The sequence below is a fragment of the Panicum virgatum genome, chromosome 4K (genome assembly GCF_016808335.1).
Source record: "Panicum virgatum strain AP13 chromosome 4K, P.virgatum_v5, whole genome shotgun sequence".
Taxonomy (NCBI): domain Eukaryota; kingdom Viridiplantae; phylum Streptophyta; class Magnoliopsida; order Poales; family Poaceae; genus Panicum; species Panicum virgatum.
In genome coordinates this window covers 19679723-19704758 of record NC_053139.1, presented here as the reverse complement: position 1 = coordinate 19704758, position 25036 = coordinate 19679723, and the positions used below count along the sequence as shown (strand labels likewise).

The window sequence follows — 25036 nt, the reverse complement described above, 5'->3', positions numbered from 1 at the left end:
TTTTTATTAGAAAACTCTTTCTCCCCATGACTATAGCCATATTTGGAACTGCGTTTTTCGCGTTCGCGATGAACTTTCAGCAAGATAAGCAGAATAATCACGCTGAACGTCCCGCGACATAGTGCGACTGTGAATTGCGCGCGGGTGGAGTTCGAAGAAATGAACTGCCAGCCTGCGATTCCAAAAAGCAACCGCGGAGGCGCGTTCGCGAAAACGGGTTGCGCGATTGTGCGTCGTGGAAACAAACAGGGCACATGGCTGCAAGAAGCCCACGCGGCTGGCTGGAAGCAGACTAATTTTTTTTATTCAGGAAGCAGACTAGTATGTCCACAACACACACAACAAGCAAGCAAGTGGAACTTTGTGGAATTGTGGAAACAAGGCCCGGCCCATGATAGGTTGCTTCAGACTAGCCTATTCAGGTGAGGACTAAGAGTGGTCACCCTTGGAAGATGAGTAATTGACAATATTGTGTGTATTTGATGTATCTCTTGGCTCCTGATGTGCAGGTGTACGATCACTAATACAAAATTTTATTAACCGAGGCTTTTATTAACCGTGGCGGTTACTACAACCGCCTCGCAAAATATATTAACCGAGGCAGGTGTTTTAACTAAATCGCCTCGGTAAATCAGGCCCGAGTACGAGCACATGTATATATACCAAATTTTAGGATTTCACACTCATTCCTCTCCCTTAGCGCGTCAGAGCTGCCCCTTCTTTCTTTCTCTCTCTGAGACCCGCCTCTCCAACCTCGTTCACTATCCGAGCAGGCCGTCGACAACGCGAGGTGAAGGTCAGGCGAAAGATTCATGCTGAAGGACCGTGGTGAAGGATGAACGCGAGTAGGCTTGGTGAAGTGAAAAGTTAATGCCGAGGGATCAAGATGGTGAAGGGTGAATGCGAGTAGACTTGGACCGAGGGACCCGAGCAGGCCAAACGGGGTCATGCGCGGTTCACAAGGTACACAAAAGAGCAAGAGTACATGGTGATGAAGACGGCATTGCTCAAGTCAGCGAGGACGATGGCGAGTCAAGTAGGCGGCCCGTGCGGTAGGCACGCGCGAACAACTCGAAGGCGTCAACACTCGGTGGGAGGTCGGACACGCGTCAACATTGGCGGTTTGACCGGTTTGGCCTCAAAATTGGGAGAGACAGGTTTGATCGGTTTGGGCCTCAAAACCGGCGGCGGACTTGACACGGTCAAGTTCCAGACGGATGGCACGTGACGTCATCGTGAAGCTTGCGTCGAAGCAAAGTGAAGTTGTGAAGGCGGCGTGTCCGTCCGTTGCTCTTACAATAAGATAGATAAATTTACCCTTGCGTGGGCACGTATTGTAATTAATAGAGTAAGGGTATTTTAGTATTTCTAGTGGATGAATTATTAGAGGATAAAGAGAAGAGGATGGGCAGCCATCCATTTTTGGCTCGCCAAAAACAGATCACGGCGCTCCCTCCTCTTCTCTCCTGTTCCTCTCTTTTCTCTCCTCCCCTTCTCCTCCTAGGTAGGGATTTGAGATAGATTTTTGAGAGATTTGTGCTACGGATTCACGGGAAAGGAGACCCTTCTCTCCTCGTGCTCTCTGAGTTTTTTATTTGAGTTGAATGTGTGTTCACCCGTCAATCCCAAGCATTTTTCTTTTTCGCTATTTTCGGGTGGATTTTCGTATAATTTTCGGTTCATGAGTTTTACTCCATCTCTTCTTGAATTTCTTCGTGAATATGTTAGATATTGAGGTCGCGCATCTTCGGCTCAAGTTTGGTTTGAATCCATGAAGAATTGAGAGAGCAATTTGGATTTGAAATCTCGGATTCGTTTCTTGTCTTCTCTTTTCCTTTTTGTTCTTGTTTCTTCCCGTGCAGACAACGAGCGCTGGGGATGCATTCAGGCAGGAGCAGCAGGCGACCGCTGCGCAGGGGCACACGCCGGGAGGAGCTGCTCTCGCTGGCGCATCGCCAGGCGTGCGCGGCGGCGCTGCGAGGCACGCAGCCAGGGACGCGCGGTGCACAGGCCAGGTGGGCCGGTGTGAGTGGGCAGCAGCCAACGAAGGTGAGCAGGCCGGAGGCAGGTCGAGTGCAGCCCAAGGGCACCAGCAGGCCGAGCAGCACTTGGCAGGGCAGGCCATGGCAGGCCCTTGGCCAGCAGCAGGAGGCACCTCGTGGCGCTTTTTTCTTTTTTATATTTAAAAAAAATCAAAATTTCAAAAATATATGTCCGTTTTGAAATATTTCAAAAATATACCCCCGTCGCCCTAGGGGGCGACAGGGCCTACAGGTAATTTTTTTTTCAAATTTGCAACGAGGTCCTTTGCCGAAAAAAAATAAAGGGGGCCTGTCGCCCCCCAAAGGGCGACAGGGGCGGGCGACCGGAGGGCCCCGCCCACATGCACGGCAGGGGGGGCCTGTCGCCCCTCCCTCAGGCGACCGGGGCTGCCTTCCCTATATAAGCATTCTACCCCCATTCCCTTCTCATTTGAGCCCAAAAATTCCACCAAAAATCTAGAAAAAAAGAGAGGTGGGGAGAAGGGAAGCGGCAAAGCCCTGCCGGATTCCGCACTTCTGATCTGCAGGTTAGTACATTTAGTTTATGTATTTTTCCATTGGTATTGTAGAGTAATTTTATTTAATTAGTGCTATAGTAGAACCATTTAAGTAGGAGTTTAATGATACTTTAGTTTTTAGTTACGTAGTAGTAAATTAGTTTAGAAAATTAGTAGTACACATTTATTATTACAATTGCAGTACTATTAGAGACGTGTTTATAAATTAATTACGATTTAGAATAGAATTTGGCATATGCAGTATAGAATTTGAGTGTCATCACGTAGTTATGAATACTTATATGTTGTAGTTGGATTCCATACTTAGTTTTTACGGATTATTGAATAAGGTAGTGAAGTAAAGAGTATAACTCGATAAGTATTCTGTGATATACAGATATGTCGAGCAAGATGCAGTTTCAAGTATTTTATGGTGACTACAATATTTTGTACGGGCCAAATGGAGTAGACCTTTCTGCCTTTAAGTGCACATCTAGCGCCATAGATAAACCTCTGGAAAAGAGTTTTGGTTCCATATGTAAGTGACTGCAGCGTGGGTTCTGTGTTGATCCGTTGACACATGTGATGACCGTCCAGTCTCTTGTTAATTGGGAGGTAGAAAGTATTTTATGGGAATTGATGATGATACACAGCACTGATGACTGGCAGAAGTACATGCAATCAGCTCTAGAGCGTGGGTGGCCTCTGGCCATTCTTGTTCAAATCCGGGAGAAGACACAAAATGAAATCTAACATGGTGCAGATCAAGCAACTCCGAGTATTCGAAGAGAGACCAACTATGTTGAGCAAGATGAGTCAGAAGAGATAGATAATCAAAACATGGGACCACAGGGCATTGCTAATGAGGGAGAGAGGATACATAGCATTTTGGACGAGATGAAGACAGAAAACCAAACCGCAATAGAGATGGAAGAATATGAGGGCTCATCTGATGACGAGCAGTACTCATTGCCAAAAGAGTGGAAGGAGCATGGTTTTGGCAGTCATGTCGCAGAAGACGTACGAAATCAGGAGTGGGAGTACAGAGGGAATGAGGTAGTGCAAAGTGCAACATATCCAAACATTGAAGCCGTAAAAGATGCTGTGAGACTATGGGCAATATCATTGAAACGAGAATTTAGAGTTGTAAAGTCTGGCAGTAAAGAATATGAGGTGAAGTGTGTGAATGATGGATGTCCATGGCGAGTACATGCATTCAAGGGAAAATGGAAGTCGAACTGGAAATGTTCCATTGTGACAGAGCACACGTGTTTGCTGTCAGAAGTTCTTCCCTCGCATCGCAATATATCATGCGACTTTGTTGCAAAGCAAATATATGGGTTGATTATGGACAACCTAAATTATGAGCCAAAAATGATTATTCGACACATTGAGCAGACTTACCAATACACCATTAGTTATTTGAAGGCATGGCAGGCTAAACAAAGGGTGTTCGAGATGCGGTTCGGCACATACAAGGCATCATATGATAACCTACCTCATATATGTTATCCCAGGTTGCTGCTAGAAATCCTGGAAGCTTTTATGACACATACCTCATACCAGCCGTGATTAGGGGGCAAAGAATTCTGCAACGAGTCTTCTTTTGCATAGGTGATTGTGTTAGAGCATTCTAGTGTTGTCTTCCGGAGATCTGCATTGATGGCACATTTCTGACTGGAAGGTATAAAGGTCAGATACTCACCGCAATCGGGGTAGATTGCAACAACCAAATAGTTCCGCTCGCATTTGCATTTGTTAAGAATGACAACTTAGACAGTTGGTATTGGTTCCTTGAACGAGTGAAGATTCATGTTGTTGCTGCACGTCCAGATGTGTGCCTCATTAGTGATAGGCATGCAGGTCTGCTGCAATCAATACTGAAATTGCAACGTGGAACTGCGATAACGCCTTCATTGTGGCCCGATGTCCAAAACAGGTGGTGCATTAGGCATATGGGTGCAAACTTCTATGACCACTTCAAGAACAAGGATCTTAACAACATGTTTAAGAGGTTGTGCACCCAAAATCAACAGAGAAAATTCAATGCATTATGGCAGATGCTTGATCACTTGACTGCAGAGCTAGTGAAGGTAAGGGCATCAGGAATAGGCACGAGTCAGGCTGCAGAGGCTAGGGATTCAATTGAGAAGCCATTTTCACACTGGATTCAAGGTGCACCTAAGGAGAAATGATCATTCCTTTATGATACCAACGGAATACGGTATGGTATTCAGACAACGAACTATGCAGAGTGTTTTAATATGGTTATGCGTTCTTGTCGTGCCTTTCCTCTTGTGGGAATTGTTGAGTTCATCATGTATGGGTGCATGAAGTATTTCAGACAGCGTTACATGGCTACAAGCATAAACATCAGCAACTCCCAAATTCAATTTTGCACAAGAGTGACACAATATATGCAAGAGAAGATTGAAAAGGCCAAACTGCACTGTGTCATATCGACATGTACAATGAAGCATAGATTTCAGGTTCTATGCAAGGATAGAACTGGTCGTGGTATCCGTAGAGATAGGGTGGTACAGGAGAGTTTGATTACAGTAGATGGCAAAACCTTCTGCTCCTGCATGAAGCCTAAGTTATTGCATTTGCCATGCTCGCATGTCATTGCGGCATGTGCAGAGTCTGGGTTGCAGCCAGGAGTATTTGTTTCACCTTACTTCAGCAAGAAAGCAGCTATATCCACCTGGGGACATAAGGTATACGGGATTGGAATAGTGGGGCCTTTCATTCAGGATAATGAGAATAAGATGTTTATTCCTGATCCAGCCACTAAGAAAGGCAAAGGCCGCCGTCAGACACGTCGTATTCGGAATGGTATGGACGAGTCCGAAGCAAGCAAGGCACAAAAGCGTTGCAGCCAATGTGGAGCATTGGGTCACAACTACAAGAAGTGTCCTCAGAATGCACTTCACGATGCTGCTGACGTCGGTCCTTCCGGAAATCCCAGAGATGGAGCACCTCCTACGTTTAGACGACCATCGGCGAGAATTGCTTGTGGAAGGCATTCGGTGTCATGATCCACAATTGTATCGAACATATCTGTAATATGTAGTTTTTATGCATCCAGTTTGTATGGAACATATCTGTAATATATAAATATCGTGCGTGGAGTTTGTATCGAACCTATCTGTAATATGTAGTAATCGTGCGTGGAGTTTGTATCAAACCTATCTGTAATGTATAAATATTACGCGTCCAGTTTGTATGAAACATATATGTACCTATGTGTTCTCATATATTTTTGAATGAAGGTATGGAGATGGACTCCTTGCTAGACCCAGTTATCGACTCGAGCCACAGGTCTTACTTTGCAGCAGTTGAGCACCGAGCCCTAGAGGTGCTACGTCCTCGTCCACCCGGGGAGGCGATGTCTATACACCACGATTGGTGTGACAAGTATATAATGAAATATTATTGTTTATCAGTTATGTATTCGTCGGTATTTCTTTGTTTCGACAATTTTGTTTATTGCAGGTTACGTGGTCTACTGACTCTGGGCCGTCTTGTCGAGGGTGGGCCTATTCAGCTCGATCGATCCCTTCTGACGGCGCTCGTTGACAGATGGAGGCCGGAGACACACACGTTCCACCTCCCTGTGTGGTGAGATGAGTCCTACGCTGCAGGACGTGACCTACCTCCTCGGCCTCCCTATTGTCGGTCCGCGTGTGGTGGCGGCCTCGTGGAAGGATGACCTGGAGGCCCATTTTGCCCTGGTTGACCGCGTGGAAGAAGCAGGTCCGATCAACCCGCACCCGTGAGCAGCAGGTCCTTCGAAGACCTGGTTCCTACAGTTTACAGTACGTATTCATTGCATATTTAAATTTAATTGTTACAATTCACATGTTGCATTGTCAGTGGAAACCATTAATCTTAATTGTTTATGCAGCCTGCCCTGTTGGCTGCGGATGCCGACGAGTACAGTGTGACCAGATCGCTGGAGACGTACCTACTTTGGTTGTTTGGTTACATCATATTCAACAACACTCATGACAACTCGGTCGATAGGATTCTCCTTCCGTATGCACGGGAGATTGCGGATGGAGATGAGGACGTACCGGCCTACAGCTAGGGTGAGGCGGTACTTGCAGCCACTTACCGTGGACTCTACGACGGCTGCATGAATACACATGGGAACGATATCCTGGCAGGGTGCCCACTACTGCTACAGCTTTGGTCATACGAGAGGCTAGCCGTTGGTCGGCCCATGGTCAGCCACGAGCCTTACCACGGGGCCATGTACGGCGACGAGGAAGACGACAGGCCCACTATGGGAACTATCTGGATCTGGCGTCAGGTACGTTCGCAACAAATCTAATTTTGTTATTCATAGTTACATGATGCATTAGCGCACTTTTAATTTTACTTATTCGGAATGCAGAGGTCCTGGGCGCATGCGCAGGTTAGATGCACATATCCTGAGTTTGTTTCGGAACTCGACATGCTGACGCCCGAGGACGTTGTCTGGGAGCCTTACAGCATAGAGGCTGTGGCTACCCTTGCAACAGCAGGCCTGTCTTCGCACTGCTCTGCGAATGCGAGCCTGTGGCTTACTACAGTCGTCCTGGTTTATGACATCGCGGTTGAGGCATATTGCCCCTGGAGAGTCAGGAGGCAGTTTGGCCATCGCCAGGAGTTTCCAGTGCCCACCGCGTTGGAGCGTGTCAGTCGCCAGGACCACAGGTAATTATGAATGAACTTGGCTCATACATTCGTGTCGAATCTAACGATTCTTCGTGGTCCACTTTTGTAGGTTGTTAAGGAGTGGCTTGCCGTGCTCTGATGATTGGCTCACGAAGATGCAGCCGTGGGTGGACCAATGGGAATAGGCAGACGAGCACTTGGTCCATCCAACAGGACCACACACAGATAGCTCTTTAAGGGCTTACCTCACCGGGTACTTACCCCGGACTCGGGCTCGTCTGGTTTATGTTGACACTCACCCGCAGCCACACCAGGCGAGGCCTCAGGATGGCTATGCCCGGCACCACGTGGAGGCACTAGCTGGCGCGGTGAGTCTCTTCATCATATTCGTATATATATTAATATTCATAAGATAATTCATGTGTTTCTTTCTGTTCCTTTACTGAATTGATGCAGTTTCGCCTTTGCAACATGATGGAGACAGTCTGCTCGACTTACCTGACGAGGGTACGTGCCGGATCCCCCAATGACCCAGTTTGAGCAGACAGAAGCATGGTCGAGGCAGCGTGACTAGTTGCGTCAGGTAGTGCACAACTTGGGAAGCCGTGTGCAGTACAAAGACAGCCACAGGTCGTCCCAGGCCTCGTCGTCGTTCCCGTGTCCGTCGACCATGCACGGGCCGACGTCGCAGTTCTTCACAAGTGCAGGTAACATAGATATCTCTTTAAAATTAGATCAAGTCTTCCTACATATTTACTAATATCACAAACAGGATACGATCCAGCTACTGCGTTCGGCCATACTGGAATGTTTAGAGGGACATCACCAGTTGGCGGACCGTATCTAGGAATGGTACCGGGGCCACAGATACCGGCCTACACAGGTTAGTTTATGTTTCGTATTTCGGTTTCTACATGTCATGACGAAAGAAATGAGCGTACGCTAACATCCGCATTTTATGCGTAGGATTCTACCCCGATGCGAGCGCCGGACCTTCTTCTTCCTCCTTTCGACCTGGTACATAACACTCTCTCAATGCACTCACTAATTTACCACGCACCATATGTTGGTTTACGTTTATATGTTACGCAGGGTTTGTTTCGAGTACGTTCATTCTAGATAACGAGGGTTTCACCTTAGACGAACTCGACAGCCTGACTCCAGATGATCCTGTCGCTCACGGTGACCTCGATGTCTTGGGGTATTCACAGCTAGGAGGAGCACCACTTGGGATCTCTCAGCAGCAGACACTGCAGCCCCTTTTGCGTCCTGAGCGACAGGTGAGGTCTCCGGATCGTCACACATACTCCGAGGGCCATGTCTGTGCCCAGCAGAGGGCTAAGAGGGTCCGACGCCCTAGGGGTGGTTAGATATATCTGATGTTTATTTGTAATGAGATAGATGTGGACCGCTTATTTGTATCCGATGTTTATGATTGTGGTAGTTTACTTGTCATTTGTTTCTATAGATACTATTGATGCTCTCCTTGTTATGTTTGTGGGTTCCATAATGCTCGTGAAATAAGGGAAGTTCTTGCGAATTTTTCCCGTGATTTAATGAAGGACAAGTTAGGTGCGGTAGGAGTTAGCTGCCGAGATCCCGCCGACGATGATGACGACTACCGCATACAGTGTAAACTTCGTGACACGCTCGAATAGCTCAAAATAGGAACCATAGTGTATCTAGCTGCGATACGAGATCACAGGTTGCCACTGCTCAGCACGGCGATCACGGGTTTCCCAAATGTCGCATTATTTGCCCAGACATACGTGACAAAAGACGACAACCCAATAGTAGTGCCCTTCCACCATTTCAAAAATATGTGACAACACGGTAACCACACCAGCTCACCTTCAAAGCAGTCTCTCTGATGAGGACGACGGACCTGTCATTCTACAGCGAAGGTCTGTGGCGTGTAGTGGGGAAGGCGGCATCTAGGCGTGATCGACCGAGCGGCAGCAATGCAGTGCTGTGAGTCTGCATGCACTTAGATGCTCTACATGCACAGAGATGCATCGAGTAGTCATTTCGAGAATCCAATCTAGCATTTTCAGTGTTAGGTCAGCTAGCCTCTTCACTGTGTTGTCATGTAGGCTTTTTAGGTGCATTTACACTCCACACTCCGGGTATTAGACCTTTGTGCGCCTATAAATACTCCGAAGTTTGTAAACTCCCAGCAGCACTCAAACACCAAAGCTCATTGTATACCCAATGTCTGGAGGTGGGTCTAGCGGGAAGAATTACTACGGTTTTGGGAAAGGAAAAGGGGGGAGAAAGGGAGACCCCATAATATGGGAGGGGCCTCTTGGACCTGATTCCTTTCCGGAACCAGTGTTTGAGTTTCCGCCACAGCACAAGAGTGAATTTACCAATGAAAATCCTCTTCGACAATACAATAACCGTAGAGAACCGTGGCCAAAATGCAGACATGGTGATGACTGCTTAGTGCGGATGTGCACCGACGGGATGGATGGCGGTCGGCATTTCTTTAAATGTCCACACGCATGGGTAATACTCGGTTGTTTCATTTCTTTATCTTCAATGAGGCACCTTATATGAAATTTATTTTGCAGTCTTCTGATGCTCCAGAAAACTGTGGTTTTACTAGGTCGGTCGATCCTGCACCAATTGATTCTGTTTAGGAGTTCATCGAGTACCTCCAGATAAAGATCTTTGATCTGGAATGTAAGGTGAACCATTATGAGGAAGTGAGCGAGGGTAACAAAGATGATGATGCCAGCAATGTTGCCGGTTCACAAGATGAATCATGCACTATTCCTTACTGCAACTGCCCTTGTCACAAGAAGAAGGGCCCTGCGCCTCCGGCACCACCACCTGCACCACCTACAATGGGTGGATACTGCGGAGAAGGCTCAACGCAGTTTGCTACGTGAGGGTACGGCTACTAGAACTACCCTAGTGCTAGTGACATGCTGCATCGTTGTGTTTGTTGTGTGTTTTTTTAAATTACCTAAGACATGTTAGGTTAGTCCAGAATCTGTTTACCGTAGTTTGCAACGGGTTCTGCCATGCCACTGCATGTGTGATGTGTGTTTCATTATCGTTGTATTATAATGTAAACTTGATGGTTCACATTATGTAATGCATTTCTTATTTCTTATCGTTATATTAATTAAATGTGTGCTTTTTAGTATTCTAGTGACATGAAAAGCTCCGAAAATATTAAGGACAAGTTCAAAGATTTCATAGATTCCCGGCTACAACTGCAAATTAATGGTAAAAGTTACAACACACAGAGTCAAGCTCTCAACTGAAAACATAAACAACTAATTGCAGTGGCATGTGCACGCGACAAGGTAATTTCTTGTTGCATCTAAACTTACCATGCCTTATAGAATGTAAAATGCCGGGATTACATGGTACTACTCTACTGAGTGCACTGAGGATATTTGCCCTTCCTAATTGCTTCGGGCCCGGCTTCCTTCGCACGGCGTGCCCTCTCTCGCTTTCTCTCCCTGTCAGCTTCACGTTCCGCCGCCGCCTTACGATCCACCTCCTCCATCCTCTTGCGGATCTCTTCTTGCTCTTTCTTGCGCTTCTCCTCTTGCTGTTCCTCGTGCTTCATTCGACGCCAATGTTCTGCAGCCCACCTTGCTTGTTGTTCCACAAAGTCCTTTACCTGCTGCGACTGCACGTTGTTGAACCACTGCATAAAATCACAAAGAGGCGGAGGAGACTTTGTCCAACAAAAGTTAGAATCATAACTCAATATTAGGTCACAAAGAAAAATAGTGTATGTTGTCTTGCTACCTTGGCCCAGTCTTTGCCGTATCGCTTAGGTGGATCATATTTGTAGTTCTCACACATAAAGAACCTCATGCCGTAGTCATCTCCTAAAACCTCAGATTGCATGAACTTGCATAACGAACCACAGAAGCACATTGGCACATCAATTCCTTCAGGTACGGTGGCTTCACACTTGCTCCACGGAATGTAGGTTGATCCTGACGAAGACATTGGCGCTATAGTGTGGTGCGCCAAATGACGAACAATGATTTAAATAATGCACATATCGTATACCAAATCGATGCGTGAAAATACAGGTACTGTCATAATTCTATTGTCTTATGCTGCAATATCAATAAGGTACTGTCATAATTCTATTCTAATGCATAATTAATTTAAAAACAAGTCTGTAATAGTACTCAAATTGTAATACTAAACGAGTGTTCTAAAGCACAAAATCTAATTCAGCTAATCCGCTAATTAAATTAAATTGTTATACAATATCAACGGATTCATATGGAAGTTACCGGTAGATCACAAGTGCCGAATTCGGCAGAGCTTCGCCGCTTTTCTTCTCCTCACCCCTCTCTTTTTTTCTGAATTTTTAGGCTCAAATGACAAGGGAATGGCGGCCAGGACTTATATAGGGCGGGAGGACCATATCGCCCCTAGGGTGGGTGACAGGCCCCTGTCGCCCGTTGGGGGGGGGGCGACAGGCCCCCTCCCCCTCCCCCGGACCAGGGACCTCTTTGCAATTTCCAAAAAAAAATTACATTAGGGTCCTGTCGCCCGTGGCTTGGGCGACAGGACCCCTGTCGCCCCCCCCCCCCAGAGCGACCGGGGGTAGTTTTGAAATATTTCAAAATAGACATATATTTTTGAAATTTTGATTTTTTTTAAATATAAAAAAAAATCCCACCTCGTGCCCACAGCACGTTGCAGCCCAGGTGTAGCTCTGCAGCTTGCACGGCACAGAGCCCAGGTTAGGTAATCGGTTTGGTCTGTCTCTTCTCTTTAGCTCTTGCATTTATTTAGTCCATGCTCACTTATTTGGACTAGCTAATTATTGCTTTTGCTAATCTCTGTTAGTTCTTGCTTGCTTTAGCTTTTGTTGATTAGCTCTTATGCTTTATAATCTTTGCTAGTATTTACATGTATAAGTAAAGGGACTCTTTTATAGTTAATTCTAATCTTTTTGGTGAGTCTTTGGTTTGGCCTTTTGGATAAGCTTGCTTCTCCTTGATTATGTGATGTGCTAATTGTTGAAACATTGTATGCTTGGTCAAGTGAAATTTTGGTGATAGTGTTGCTTGAGTTAATCACTATTTTTTGGCTTCTGCTTGTGACATGCTTTCAGCGTTCCAGCTAATCTTTGCTTCTGCTTTATGTCAAGCTTTTTCTAACCGTTTCTCAGGTAAACTTGTCAAGTGTTGGCTTGTGTCACCTTGGCGGTTAGAAGAGATGTGCGTTTGTTTGAATTCGAGACATAGACCTTATTCTCTTGAAGAATTTTTAAAAACTCACATTCACTCCTTCTCTCTAGTCATCTGTTCGGTCCTTCGTTCAGTAGCAATAACGAGACCGCTTTCCAGGACAACAACCAGGCGGCCGGGCATGCATTCGAACCACCTGTTTAGCTCCAGGTTTTTTGGGGGTGGGTAGGTTTGCTTCTACAACTTGCAAGTTCACATTTTTTTCAAAAAAAACATGAATGGGCAGAAGAGCGGGAAATAATTCAGGTCACGTGCCGGACCTGGGGCCGGAGCATCGCAGAAGCGTGCTCTTCCTTGTGTTGTACTAGTGTACGTTGCATCAAATTTTATGCAAATGAAGATCCAAATGAAAAAATTCGTAATTTTCAAATTATCCATTCATATTAAATTCCGATTGTATCTTGTATTTCTAATGATGAGATCTTCAAACCAAGATTATACTTAACTATAGTGTATATTTTTTAATTTTTAAGGTAGAATAATTCTATTTTGAAGCTGATGATAAAATTGTTCCCCTTTAATGAGAAAATGATCCACCTTGAAAATTGTTTAAATATAGTTGGGTGTTTTAAATATTTCATCATGAGAAATTTAATGGTGCAATTAAAATTTGATTTGAACATTTCAGTTAAAATTTAGGAATTAATTTTACTTCACATCATGTTCATGTAGTTTTCTGCTTGGGAGATGTGTGCGTGGGCCAGGCCATAGTATCCTTCTGCGACGGCTGCGCTGGCAGTTTCGCGCATTACCTCCAGTAGCTCTCGCCCACGCCAAGCCTCCTCTCTCACACCTACCGATGCTATTATCATTTTTTGTCAATTGGAGGCCCAATTTCGTGAGCTATGGAGCCTAAAATTTTTGGAGGCCCGGCGAGCAAATTTGTTCCACCTGCAGCTCATGCCTCCTAGTAACATTTGGCTTTGATCCTCCGCTTGTCATCTTTAGGTAATATGTCTCTTCGTTGAAAGACCATAATTAATCATGCCTTGCTTGAACTCTTCTCTTCCCCTAAAAGTCATGCCAAATTAGAAAATAGGTTACCGAGTAGTGTCATCAAATCTAGAAAACTTGCTCGTCCATCTACAACCACATATCTCATGCCCCTCATCAACATAAGAGGCTTCTTCACTTGAATCAAAATATGGTGTATCATTGTCTACATTCCTTTCTTCATCAACATATAACTATATATTGTACTTGATGTCCATCTTGCACTAAAGCTTCACATACATCTTCCCAGTGGCGGATCTAGAAGCTGAAGATTGGGGGGGCTCGTCTTCCCTTTCTTCCTCCTCTTCCTTCCCTTTCTCTTCTTCTTCCTCCTCCTTCTTTCCTCCTCCCTTTCAACTATGGCTGGAAATTGTAGGGGGCTTGGGGGGGGGGGGGGGCTCCCATGGACTTCATGGAGTTAGGGGGCTGGAGCCCCCTCAGCCCCCCTGTGGATCCGCCGCTGCATCTTCCCTACATTTCATCCCTTTAACTAGGGATGAACAAATCGAATACAGACGTATATTAATGATATCATATTTATTTTTATATTTTTATTCGAATACGGAGTCGGATATGGATAGTGTTCGTTTTTTGCCAGATATGATTATAATGGATATCGATATCATAAAAATATAACTTTTAGTATGATTAGAATTGGTTATGGATATTAAATATTCGAAATCAGATACAGATGGATAAAAACCCTTTCAAACCGGATCAAACTCGAATACAGTCGGGAAATATCCATACCATTTTCTTCTCTACCTTTATCATCTTAGTATGTCTTTTATATTGCTTGGCCTCCTCATCTTATGATTCACGCTCGCAATCACTACCAACACCATACCTCTCCAAATCATTTGAAAGACTAGCAATAGCTATTGGAACAGAAACGACATAATCATCTCCTTCTAAACTAGACTCTTCCTCCTCTTCTAGTTCATAATCTGAATCACTCTCATCCTTATATTCTGAGTTTTCATGGACAACCTTTGTATACACATCATTTAGAGGCCTCAAACCATTGAGAAGCTCTTTGCCAGGAAAAAACCAATGCAAAAATATTGAATCTTTATCAGTGATAATCATGTGTTTTTTCAAATTGGCAACAACCTGCGACACTAAAAACTTACCCCTCTCAATATATGACCAAGCTTCATCGCCACTAAAAAAGTAAATGGTTTGCCCATGTGTGCTCAGACTCACATCTCAAATGAAACCTGACTGGTAAGTATTTGAGATCATCCAACCAACTTGCACAGATAACAAAAGGCATCAATTAAATGGACACATACATGTGCAACGACATTGCCACAAACATGCAAAGAAGTTGTTGTGGGGAAAAAGGTAATCTCATTATTTATCATTGAGGAAGAAGTAGGAAAACATGTCCTATTTAACAGCTATGGTCCGCATCACATATTCAAAGAGACGCTAAGTGTAAAGCTACAGCTTGATTCAGTTAGCTGATTTTTTAGCAGCGTGTCGGTTTAATTTTTTCATATACCATTTGATTTAATTGAGTTGTATCGAGTAATCACTGCCGCACGAACATAACAAAAACGATGTTCTCCAACCTATTGCACTCCAATTTAAGACCCGATCTCAACCCTTCCACATGTTATTCACAACATACCTTTCAATGTACATCCACATACCAGAAAAAAATCATTCCCCCTAATACAACTCTACTTTTGGGAGGGCAAATCTGCACAAGAAAATAGGCACCCTACCAACTGCACAAATTTGATGCCAATCAATCCATCTTGCAGACAATTCCCCAGCTCCCTGCGCCTAGGAACCATAGAACATTGCACTCCAATTTTGCAGGCAAGTGGGTACTCTAGGGTTTAATTACTCAAATCAGTACGTTCAAGTCTAGGACCCAATGTTGTTGTCATTCTGGTCATCCAGTTCTTTGGCAAGAGTGGTGGGAGGATGGGGAACCAGCCGAGGATGAAGAACAAAAACCGCGCGAAGGATATGGATGCCATCTAATGCAGTGATGGGCTTGTTTTCTAGCGCTGTGTTTTGGTGTGGACTCGGCTTAATTAGCTTGGGTAGAAGAGACTAGCAGTCCCCCAATAAATGTCTCCCAATAACATATTATTGTGATATTCTAATATCACTTTCATGAATTATTGGGGAGGTGCTTTTACAGTTCCCCAATAATCTCATCCCAATACAACTAACATATTGGGAGAGCCAAAATTCTCCCTTTGTTTGATGGGAGTTGAGGTGAAATATTAGGACAACCTAATAATTATTGGAGAAATGGAGATGTATTGGAACTGTTGGAGCATATATTTTTCTCATTATTAACAGATTATTATGGAAAGGGTGACTGCTGCAGATACTGTAAAGAGCTTGCGGTTTGGTTCTGGCCACTTGGTATGGTTCGGCTCAGATATTCCGTGTCACGCGTGAGCAAAATACAATCAATCAAAACCAATCCAAGTCAGCAAAACAAGATGGCAATTAATCCCTCTTAAAACTAAGAGCCTGATTGGTTGGCTTCCAATTGTTGCCATGCCAAAAGGCAAGGCAATTACCTATGAGTCATTAAAAAAGTTTCCAATTCCCTCTATGCAACTAAAAAACTTTTCATTCCTAATCAGCCATCGATCCAACTTTTTTGGACTCCTATATCACTACCGTCAGTTTTTTATGAAACAGCAGTTAACAGCAGCTTAAAATATCCCTTTTACCCTTCTTACATGTGGGCCCCGCACGTCAGTCTTCTTTCCCATCTTTCTCACCCTCGCTTGCTCCTCTGCGACACAGGCCCACAACAGCCTCTCCTGGCCACCGCCGCCGTGCGCGCATGCGGCCAGGCCCCACTGCAGGGTGGCGTCGTAGCCGGGAGGCAGCCCAAAAGTGCCTCCAAATGCCTATCCAGATTCTCCCTGCTCGTGCGGAGCCGGGTCGTCTTCGTCAATTCGATGGGCCTAGGACTCTGGATGCTAGTTGCTAGAGTTCCATGCCCAAATCTCATCGATCCAGAGAGTGTTCATGAGAGGAGATAATCACGGTCAAGGTGCAGGAGGCTACGCCCGAGGCCCAAGCAGCACCGGCCGCTGCCCCTGCCGCCGTAGGTACCGGCGTACCGCAGCCCTACGCGCACCCTCCCGCGCGGTAGCGGTGGCAGCAGCAGCACTCGGACGCCGCCGCAGCTCCTCTTCCCTGCGACGAGTGGCGGATGGAACGAGGTGAGCTCGGCGTGATAGGCCTGGAGGCCGGCACGACTGAGGAGGCGAACGGCGAGGCCAGCGGGCAAGGAGGCGGACCGCGGATGGCGAGGCTAGTGGGCGGCGTGTGGTGGCGGACTGCAAGCGGCGGGAGCCGATGGAGTCGCAGCCCGCAGCGAGCGCTGATGCAGGGTCCGCCGGTGGCCGTCGCAGAGGCGGCCCACAGCGAGCGCTGAGGCACCGGCGCCGTCGAGAGAGTGGTGGGAGGTAGCTGAGGAAGAAGATAGACTGACGTGCGGGGTCTACTTGTAAGAGGGGTAAAAGGGACAATTTAAGTTGTTGTTAGCTGCCGTTGTACCCAATCCTAACGGTAGTGGTATAGGAGTCCAAACAAAATTGAGTTGATGGTTGGTTAGAAGTGAGAAGTTTTCTAGTGGTAGCGAGGGAATTGGAAACTTTTTTAATGGCCTGATGGGAATTGCCTCCCAAAACTAAGGCATGCTAATAAAATTTGGCCACCACTTGGTTTATATCTAAAAATCCAATATTTGTGACCAAAGCTATGGCAAATTTCTGGAAACTTCTTAAACCATACAAAAGGAAAAGTACCAATTATCATATTTTGGCACTAAACTAAATGGGCACCTAAATATTTTTACCCATACATTGGGACACCCTAATTTTGGCATGCCAATATGTTGGCTTGCTATGAGTTTGATATGGCAAAAGTTGGAAGACAACCAATTAAGCTCTAAATAATCTAGTGTAATAGGAGCAGAGAGAGTAAATTAAGCCAATATTTTGGTGAAGTGGGATGGACAAAGTGAACAAAGGCGAGCAGAGTAAAATGGACTTTTTTTTTCTTTCTATAAAAGTAGGCTTGCATTTGTCTAGAAGATATATGGTAATTCATGAACGAACCTATTCCTCTGTTGTATGAGAAAACGGATAATAGATCTTTTCATGTTGGTCGAGTGCCAATCTTTCCTCCACCATCAGATCAGAATAGTAAATCCGAAGAGAAATACATACCACGATACATGTACAGGCTATTTCCACAAACAACACAAATCCTGTGCAACTACGTAACACGCCGATCGAGTGCCAATCCTTCGGCTTATCTTTCAGCGACGATCCCCAATAATGTGGCCGTGCTTGTTCTCTCCGCCATCTCCAGAGCCCCTGGCGCCGCCGCCGCCGCCGCCTTGGGCGGCCGGTCCACCACGTCGGCGCGGCACACGGGGCACGCGGCGCTCTTCCTCAGCCACGAGTCCACGCACTCGGCGTGGAAGCTGTGCTCGCACCGCGGCAGCCGCCTGCACCGGTCGCCGGGCTCGAACGCCTCGAGGCACACCGCGCAGTCCCCGCCCGCGGCCTCGGCCTCGGCCTGCTTGACGAAGTCGTGGCACGGCAGCGCGCGGAGCTCGCCGGCGGACAGCCCCCCGGCGCCGCAGCGGCCGCCCGCCGCGCGCTCCTCGTCGGTGGTGTGCGAGGTGCCGCGGGAGCCGAGCCCGCGCCGCAACGCCCAGATGATCACGAGGATGTGGATGAGCAGCATCAGGGAGACGCCGGCGACGAGCAGCACCACGGAGAGGATCTCGGTTGGGTTGGTCATGCTAGTATACAGTGATGTTCTTGTGTCTCTAAAGGATCAGCGAGGGGCACGGGCAGCAGGCTCGCATGTTTCCATGGATAATGTGAAATTTGTCATGTCTTGGCAGGATATGGAGAATTGGAGACACCAAGATATAGTGTTTTAAGTATTAGGACTTGGGAGAAACCAAAGAGGAGGCCGACGTCGTCATTATCATCACATCAGCACGGTAAAGTATAGGGTATACCTGCGAGTTACCGATAGGAAAAAGTAAGTGTAATGATAATAATATGCATTGATCTTTCATTCACAACAATTTACTGCTACTTGTCTTGTTACGATATACTACATGAGAGTAATAATAGTATTATTATATGTTGATGGAGCAGTTAGAAAACTGATGGACGCAAAATTAAACTAACGACTCATTCGCAACGATGCAAGTTGAGACGACCGACTTGTGACAGCAGCTCGTGCACGTCATTTTGGATTTTATCAAGCCACTAGGCAATCATGCTACATCAGATTTGCAGACAGACAAAACTGGTGAGCTGAGACTCTGCGACGCACAGCATGACATCAATGATTAAACAAATTAAGTGAAAGTGGAAGGCTCCGGGTTGTTTGGTTTCAGAGGCTAAATTTTAGTCTATGTCACATCAAAGAAAATATTAATATTTAGAAATATTAAATAAATATTAATTATAAAATTAAGTGCAGAACCCTAAGACTAAACTGCGAGACAAATCTAATAAGATATATTAATTCATAATTAGCAGATGGTTACTGTAGCATTACTATAGCAAATTATGTATTAGTTAGGCTCATTAGATTCGTCTCGCGAATTAGCACTCAGCTGTCAAAAAAATTTATAAACAGATTTTATTTAATACTTCAAAATAATAAGATTCCTTTTGATGTGACAGAAATTAAAAAAAATCTTTGGAAACAAACAGCACCTCAATCTTTTATTTGTTATAGGCCCATGTAGATAGATAATTGGTGCCTGGACAAACACGGTGCGTGGGGGTCTCCGATCCATCGAGGGAGCAGTCAGTAACCTCATATCCAACGAGGCGACCATGACCAGTGTTACATGCATGGACACAACTTCAGCTGAAATGCTGGATAACACGAGGCAGTTCGATCAAGCCCGATCGTTATGGCTCGGCTCATTTAGATTTGCTCACTTAATTAGCTAGATTGGCTCATGTTAGCGAAACGAGCTAAAAGCTCGGCTCGGCTCATTAGAAGCTTGATGAGCGAGCTTGTTAAGTTGCGCGCGAGATTATTTGACATATATGACAGATACATGATACATCATTCAGTCTCTACTTAAATCAAACCAACATCATGAAATGCTCAAATGGAATGAACATGGACATGAAAAATGCAATGCAGACATCAGTACATGCAAAAATCACTTGACTGAAGCACAAATGAGTGAATGACAAATACTAAAATGCGCATGCACATCAGTAGCTTGCAGCTGCATCACGTCAGCAGATACGTTTTGCATCTAATTTTTTATTTGTGCGTATGCAGGCGGCGAGGCTTCCCACATTGTTTACCCGCGCGGGACCAAAATGTGTGTGTGTGTGTGTGTGTTGGGGTGTGTGAGTGGGTGGGGGCTATCACTCGGAAGATAGATAAGCAAGTTATCGCACAGCCCATCTTAGCCCACCGGCCTGGTAGCGCACAACCCATTGCGAAGCCAAAAAAAAAAACAGAACAGAATAAAGAGAGAGAGGCAGTGCGGCGGTCTAAGAGCAGACAATGCGAGTGGACTAAAACTAATCATGTATTTTTTTGACTTGACACTTGTAATGGATTCAACATTATTATCAAACGAATTCAGCATTGGAAGAAAACGAATTCAACACTTTGGAAGAACCAATTCAACAATTTTTTATAAAAATGTTGAAACAATACAATACAAATGTTAAACAGATATATTAAATTGTTGAACTAATATATTAAATTGTTGAACTGCTGCATAACAAATTAAAAATATTGCATATTGGATCTTGTTTTCTTGCATTAATTTCGACGAATATTGTGGTTCAAACGGATTTTTAATTGGATGTATGGTTGGACAGAAAATTTCGGTTGAAGTTGGAAATCTATTTTAACGTCCCATCCTCTCCTCTACTTGCATCACGACACGTGGACATCCATTACTGCCTGCATGCCCCAAGCGACGCGCTCCGTTTGCATGTCCCGCCGGCCCACGTGCTATAATCATAGTTGTTTAGTTGTTGCCCGAATCTCAAACAGTGAAAGATACATAGATAAAAATCTAGTGGAAGATGGATAGGATTTCCAGGGAGGGGGCTGGGTGGTAAAGAAAAATCAAATTGGACAACGCATAAGTATTTGATGGGCAATAGCAGCAACTAGGTGGGCCGCGCACCTCGCCGCGCCCAGTAGCGATGATCCTTCTCTAGGCAAGAAAGGCAGCAGGCACGAGGGGCGATTGGCCCAAACCCATGGAGAGGCGGTAACACAAGGAGCGAGGTGGGCCGAAATTCAAACCCAGCAGCGAGCTGTGTCTAATCCACACCGCCACAGCGCCACGCGTCGCACCAGGGGCGTTGGAGCAACCGGAGGGTCGTTCGCTTCTTGCTATATAGGGATTAGCTAGACTATATGTTTGACGGCAAGACACACACCTGGATTGTTATGGTCGGAGTATGCTTGGGCCCTGTTGGACTGTGCTACATGCGACTCCCTATTATCCTAAACAGTTTTAAACGGCCGTCTAATAGACGGTAAACGACAGGGTGTCGTGGAGTTTAGGGCCTGGGCAGGCTGTTAAATGGGTTTTCCGTTTAGACGGTCAAAGACGGTAAAAAAACGTTGAAGACGTCCTAAACGGAACGGCAGGGAGACGGGTCTGGACGCCGAAACGGCCATCTCCCGTCGCGTTTAGGTGATGGCCGAGTGCCGAAATCGGCTAGCGGGAGCAGCACGCGGGGGGGGGGGATGGAACGGCGGGAAACTTGGCGGGCGATGGAGTGAAATCTGGGGCGGGTATAAGTAGAAAGGGCTAGGGTTCAGAGGGGATTTTTCCCCACCTCGTACGCACGCCACTAGGTCTCGCCCGCGGCGCCGCCTCCGAGCATGCCCCGCGACGCCGCCTCCGAGCGCACGCCGCCTGCTCTTGCCCGCATGCCGGCGACCAGCAGTCGACGCCGCCTCCGAGCACGCCCCGCGACACCGCCTCCGAGCGGACACCGCCAGATCTCGCCCGCGCACTGGCGACCAGCAGCCGACGCCGCCTCCGAGCATGCCCCGCGACGCCGCCTCCGATCACGTTCCTGTGACGCCGCCTCCGAGCACGTTCCTGCGCACGCCGCCAGGTCTCGGCTCCTTCCTGCGTGCGCGTCCTGCTCCGTCCTGTGTCGTCGTGCTCCAGCCGTGACGCAGGTACTGCTCTGCTCCATACTTCCTGATGCTTGCCATCCCTTTTACTTGTTGTTCAGATTCAGAATTTCAGATACTTCCTGATGCTTGCTCTATTCCTGATACTTGTTCCATACTTCCTGATGCTTGTTGTTCCATACTGCTTTGTTCCTTACTTTCTGATGCTTGCAAATTAGCTCGATTAAGTTCAGATTCAGGCTTCAGGCCAACCAAGTACTTCAATGATTCAATCTAGCTCTATTATGATCTGATTTAAAGGTCGATGACATGCCATTTGCAGGATGTCATCTGCTGCATCCCGGCCATCCGTGGACCAGCCAGCTCCTGCCCCTGCCCTTAAGAGAAATTTTGATGATGTGGGGTGGGAGTATGGAGTTTTGATTGATCCAAATGACTTGAATGTAATCAAGTGCAAGTTGTGCCCAAAGGTTGTGAAGGCAGACATCTATAGGCTCAAATTGCATATTGCCGGTAAGAAAGGAGAAGTTCGTCCATGCCCCAATGCCACTCCGGAGGACAAAGAAAAGTGTAGGAAAGCTATTGCAGAGTCTGGGAGAGCTAAAAGGGCTAGAAAGGAGAAAGACCAAGAGGTTAGAGATGCTGTTACGATTGATGTTGATTCAGATGTGGAACCGCCACCGGAAGAAAATACTGGGCTTGATGAGATTGGAGGCTCATGATCACGTGTGATGGGTCCTATGGACAACTTCACAAAGCCTATGGACTCTAGTTCGTTGGCCAAGGGGAAGAAGCTCCATCAGCAAAAAATCAGTGAGCATGTCATGAAAGAAAGACTTCATAGGTTCAAGAGATATGTGGGAAAGTGGTTGTATGTTCGAAGTAAGTTTGTTTCAAGATTTGGAGCAAGTATTTGATTTTTGTCGCCTAACTTCCTAGTTTATAACCATGAATTGCATTAATTTTCACTTTTTCAGGAGTACCTTTCAATTCAATCAATAATATAGAGTTTGATCAAATGATTGAAGCTGCTGGTCGCTTTGGGCCAGGTGCAAAGAAGCCTTATCAGCATGAGTTGAGAGAGAAGCTGCTGCAAGAGGAAGTTCAAGATACAAAGGAGATGTTGAAGGAACATGAGAAAGAATGGCACAAGAATGGCTGCTCCATTATGACAGATGCCTGGACAGAACAGAAATGAAGAAGCATTATGAATATGTGTGTCAATTGTAGTATTGGTACATGCTTTCTTGAGTCAAAAGAAGTTTCAGCCGAGTCCCACACTGGAGAACTCATTTTTCAGTATGTGAACAGCTGCATTGACAAAGTTGGAGCTGACAATGTAGATCAAGTAGTCACAGATAATGCTTCAAACAACATGGCAGCAAAGGATTTGTTGTCTGTAGAGAGGCCTAAAATATTTTGGACTTCATGTGCAACTCACACAATCAATTTGATGCTTAAAGGAATGGGAAAGATGAAAAAGTTCAAGACCACAATTAATCAAGCAAAGTCATTGACAATCTTCATTTATGCACACCATAGGACCTTGGCATTGATGAGGAAGTTTACAAAGAAAAGAGAGATTGTTTGGCCAGGCGTGACCAGATTTGCATCCAACTTTCTCACCATGCAGAGTTTGTATGAGAAGGAGCAGCTAAGGAAGATGTCTCAAAGTGACGAGTGGGAGAAGATAAACCATGTCAAGAGTGCAAAAGGAGTGCAAGCCACAGCCACCTTGGTGAGGCCAAATTTTTGGAGTTCTGTTGCACTTTGCTTGAGGGTATTTGAGCCATTGGTGAAAGTACTTCGGATGGTTGATGGGGATGTGAAGCCATCAATGGCATTTCTTTATGGAGAAATCCTTAAGGCCAAGGAAGACATCAAGGTGGCTATTGGAAACATTCCTGGGGCAGCAGGGTTGTATAGTTCCATCATGGAAATCATTAATGTGAAGATGAAAAATAGGCTGGACTGTCCTCTTCACATGGCTGCTTACTTCTTGAACCCCTATTACAGCTACAATGATGACTCCATATTTCAATCTGAGGAAGTCATGGATGGGTTCTTAATAACTGTAGAAACATTCTACCTTGGTGATTATGATAAGCAATCCCAATTACTGAATGATGAGGTGCACAAGTTCAAAGACCGTGTTGGTCATTTTGCAAAACAAGTGGCTATTGCTGGCTATAAGGACTTTGACATGAATCCTGGTATGCAAGTTAAAATTTGTATCAGTTCTACAAGTTAGTATTTCAGCTATCTAAGTATTAGTAATTTTTTTGTTTCTATTTTTTGCAGCCAAATGGTGGGGAAACTATGGAACATAAGTACCAGTACTACAAAAGATGGCTATCAGAATTCTATCCTTGACTTCAAGTGCATCAGGTTGTGAAAGAAATTGGAGTTGGCATGAAGGGGTAAGCATCCTAAAGAAGAGCTACAAATTCTCAAATTCTGTGTTATACACTCCTTTCACAATCTGATTTTTGTAGATTCATACTAAAAAAAGGAACAAGCTCACTTCTGAGAGGCTTGAGCAACTTGTGTTCGTTCAATTCAATGCTATCCATGCACAGAAGAAAGAAAAGGCTAAGAAGAACAAAATGGTGGATCCCCTTCTAGCTACTGAAGCAACATGTGCTCAAGGATGGATTGTGGAAGGTGGAGAAGAGGATGAAAACAGTTATGTTGATCCTGTTACGGGGCTAACATGACAGCTAATTGCAGAAACTTGTAGTGCTGAGGAAGTCACTAGACTTCGGAGAAGTGCAAGACTGAATCAGCCAAGAGAGATTGAAGAAGACATATACTCTGAACCTGAGGATGATCCTATTAATGAGGAAGAAATTGAGTTTGAATCTGACCAAGAAGATGTGGTCACAGCAGGCTATGAGGCAGAGAAGGGGGTTGGGACTAGTGACAATTGAGCTGCTCCAAGTCATATGATATGATCAGAGCCTTTTTTTATTATGTGTGTGATTTGTGTAATGCTGTCGGCTGTCCTATTTGTGCCTTGTGACTTGTGAGTTGTGACTTGAGAACTATGTTGTGTGTTGGTTGTTTGTGAATCATTTGTGATTTGCCTAATGTTTGCCACTTCTACTAATTCTGAACTGAATTGTGATGTGAATCATAGTTTCATATTAATGCATGTGGCTTTAGTTTGCAAACAGCCAAATACTTATAACTTTGTCTGACAGTATTTATTTTCTCCTATATGTGCATAGATTATATGGAGTCAAAGGAGTGGACATGGAGTTATGCAAGTTCAGAAACTCCAATTATGCAAGGTATGTGCAGTTCTGTGACTCATGTTCTTGTTCTCTTCTCATGTTTTGTACATGTTCTGTGTCTTATATGAAAAATTGACATATATATATATACACACACACATAAACGGTTGAAACTTTGCTACAGTAGCAAACCCGTTTAA

General features: G+C 45.4%; 3 protein-coding genes and 2 long non-coding RNA genes across 5 annotated transcripts; 4 read left to right on the top strand and 1 right to left on the bottom strand.

The window, feature by feature from the left end:
- The first annotated feature begins 8006 nt into the window (after nucleotides 1-8006).
- Nucleotides 8007-8663, top strand: LOC120703417. Its single transcript, XM_039987501.1, has 3 exons — nucleotides 8007-8084; nucleotides 8168-8218; nucleotides 8294-8663. The coding sequence occupies exons 1-3, from the start codon at nucleotides 8009-8011 to the stop codon at nucleotides 8569-8571; spliced, it is 405 nt and encodes a 134-aa protein (XP_039843435.1). The 5' UTR covers nucleotides 8007-8008; the 3' UTR covers nucleotides 8572-8663.
- A 3201-nt stretch (nucleotides 8664-11864) lies between these two features.
- LOC120703418 lies at nucleotides 11865-12829 on the top strand. Its single transcript, XR_005686949.1, has 2 exons — nucleotides 11865-11935; nucleotides 12541-12829. It is a non-coding gene; the product is annotated as an uncharacterized LOC120703418 (long non-coding RNA).
- Nucleotides 12830-17631: 4802 nt separating this feature from the next.
- LOC120705122 (RING-H2 finger protein ATL39-like) lies at nucleotides 17632-18477 on the bottom strand. Its single transcript, XM_039989636.1, has one exon. It carries the CDS (start codon nucleotides 18235-18237, stop codon nucleotides 17740-17742), a length of 498 nt encoding a protein of 165 aa, XP_039845570.1. The 5' UTR covers nucleotides 18238-18477; the 3' UTR covers nucleotides 17632-17739.
- A 4750-nt stretch (nucleotides 18478-23227) lies between these two features.
- On the top strand, nucleotides 23228-23930 carry LOC120702002. Its single transcript, XM_039985784.1, has 2 exons — nucleotides 23228-23813; nucleotides 23902-23930. Exons 1-2 carry the CDS (start codon nucleotides 23228-23230, stop codon nucleotides 23928-23930), a joined length of 615 nt encoding a protein of 204 aa, XP_039841718.1.
- Nucleotides 23931-23948: 18 nt separating this feature from the next.
- LOC120705121 lies at nucleotides 23949-24690 on the top strand. Its single transcript, XR_005687791.1, has 2 exons — nucleotides 23949-24020; nucleotides 24096-24690. It is a non-coding gene; the product is annotated as an uncharacterized LOC120705121 (long non-coding RNA).
- Nucleotides 24691-25036: the final 346 nt, after the last annotated feature.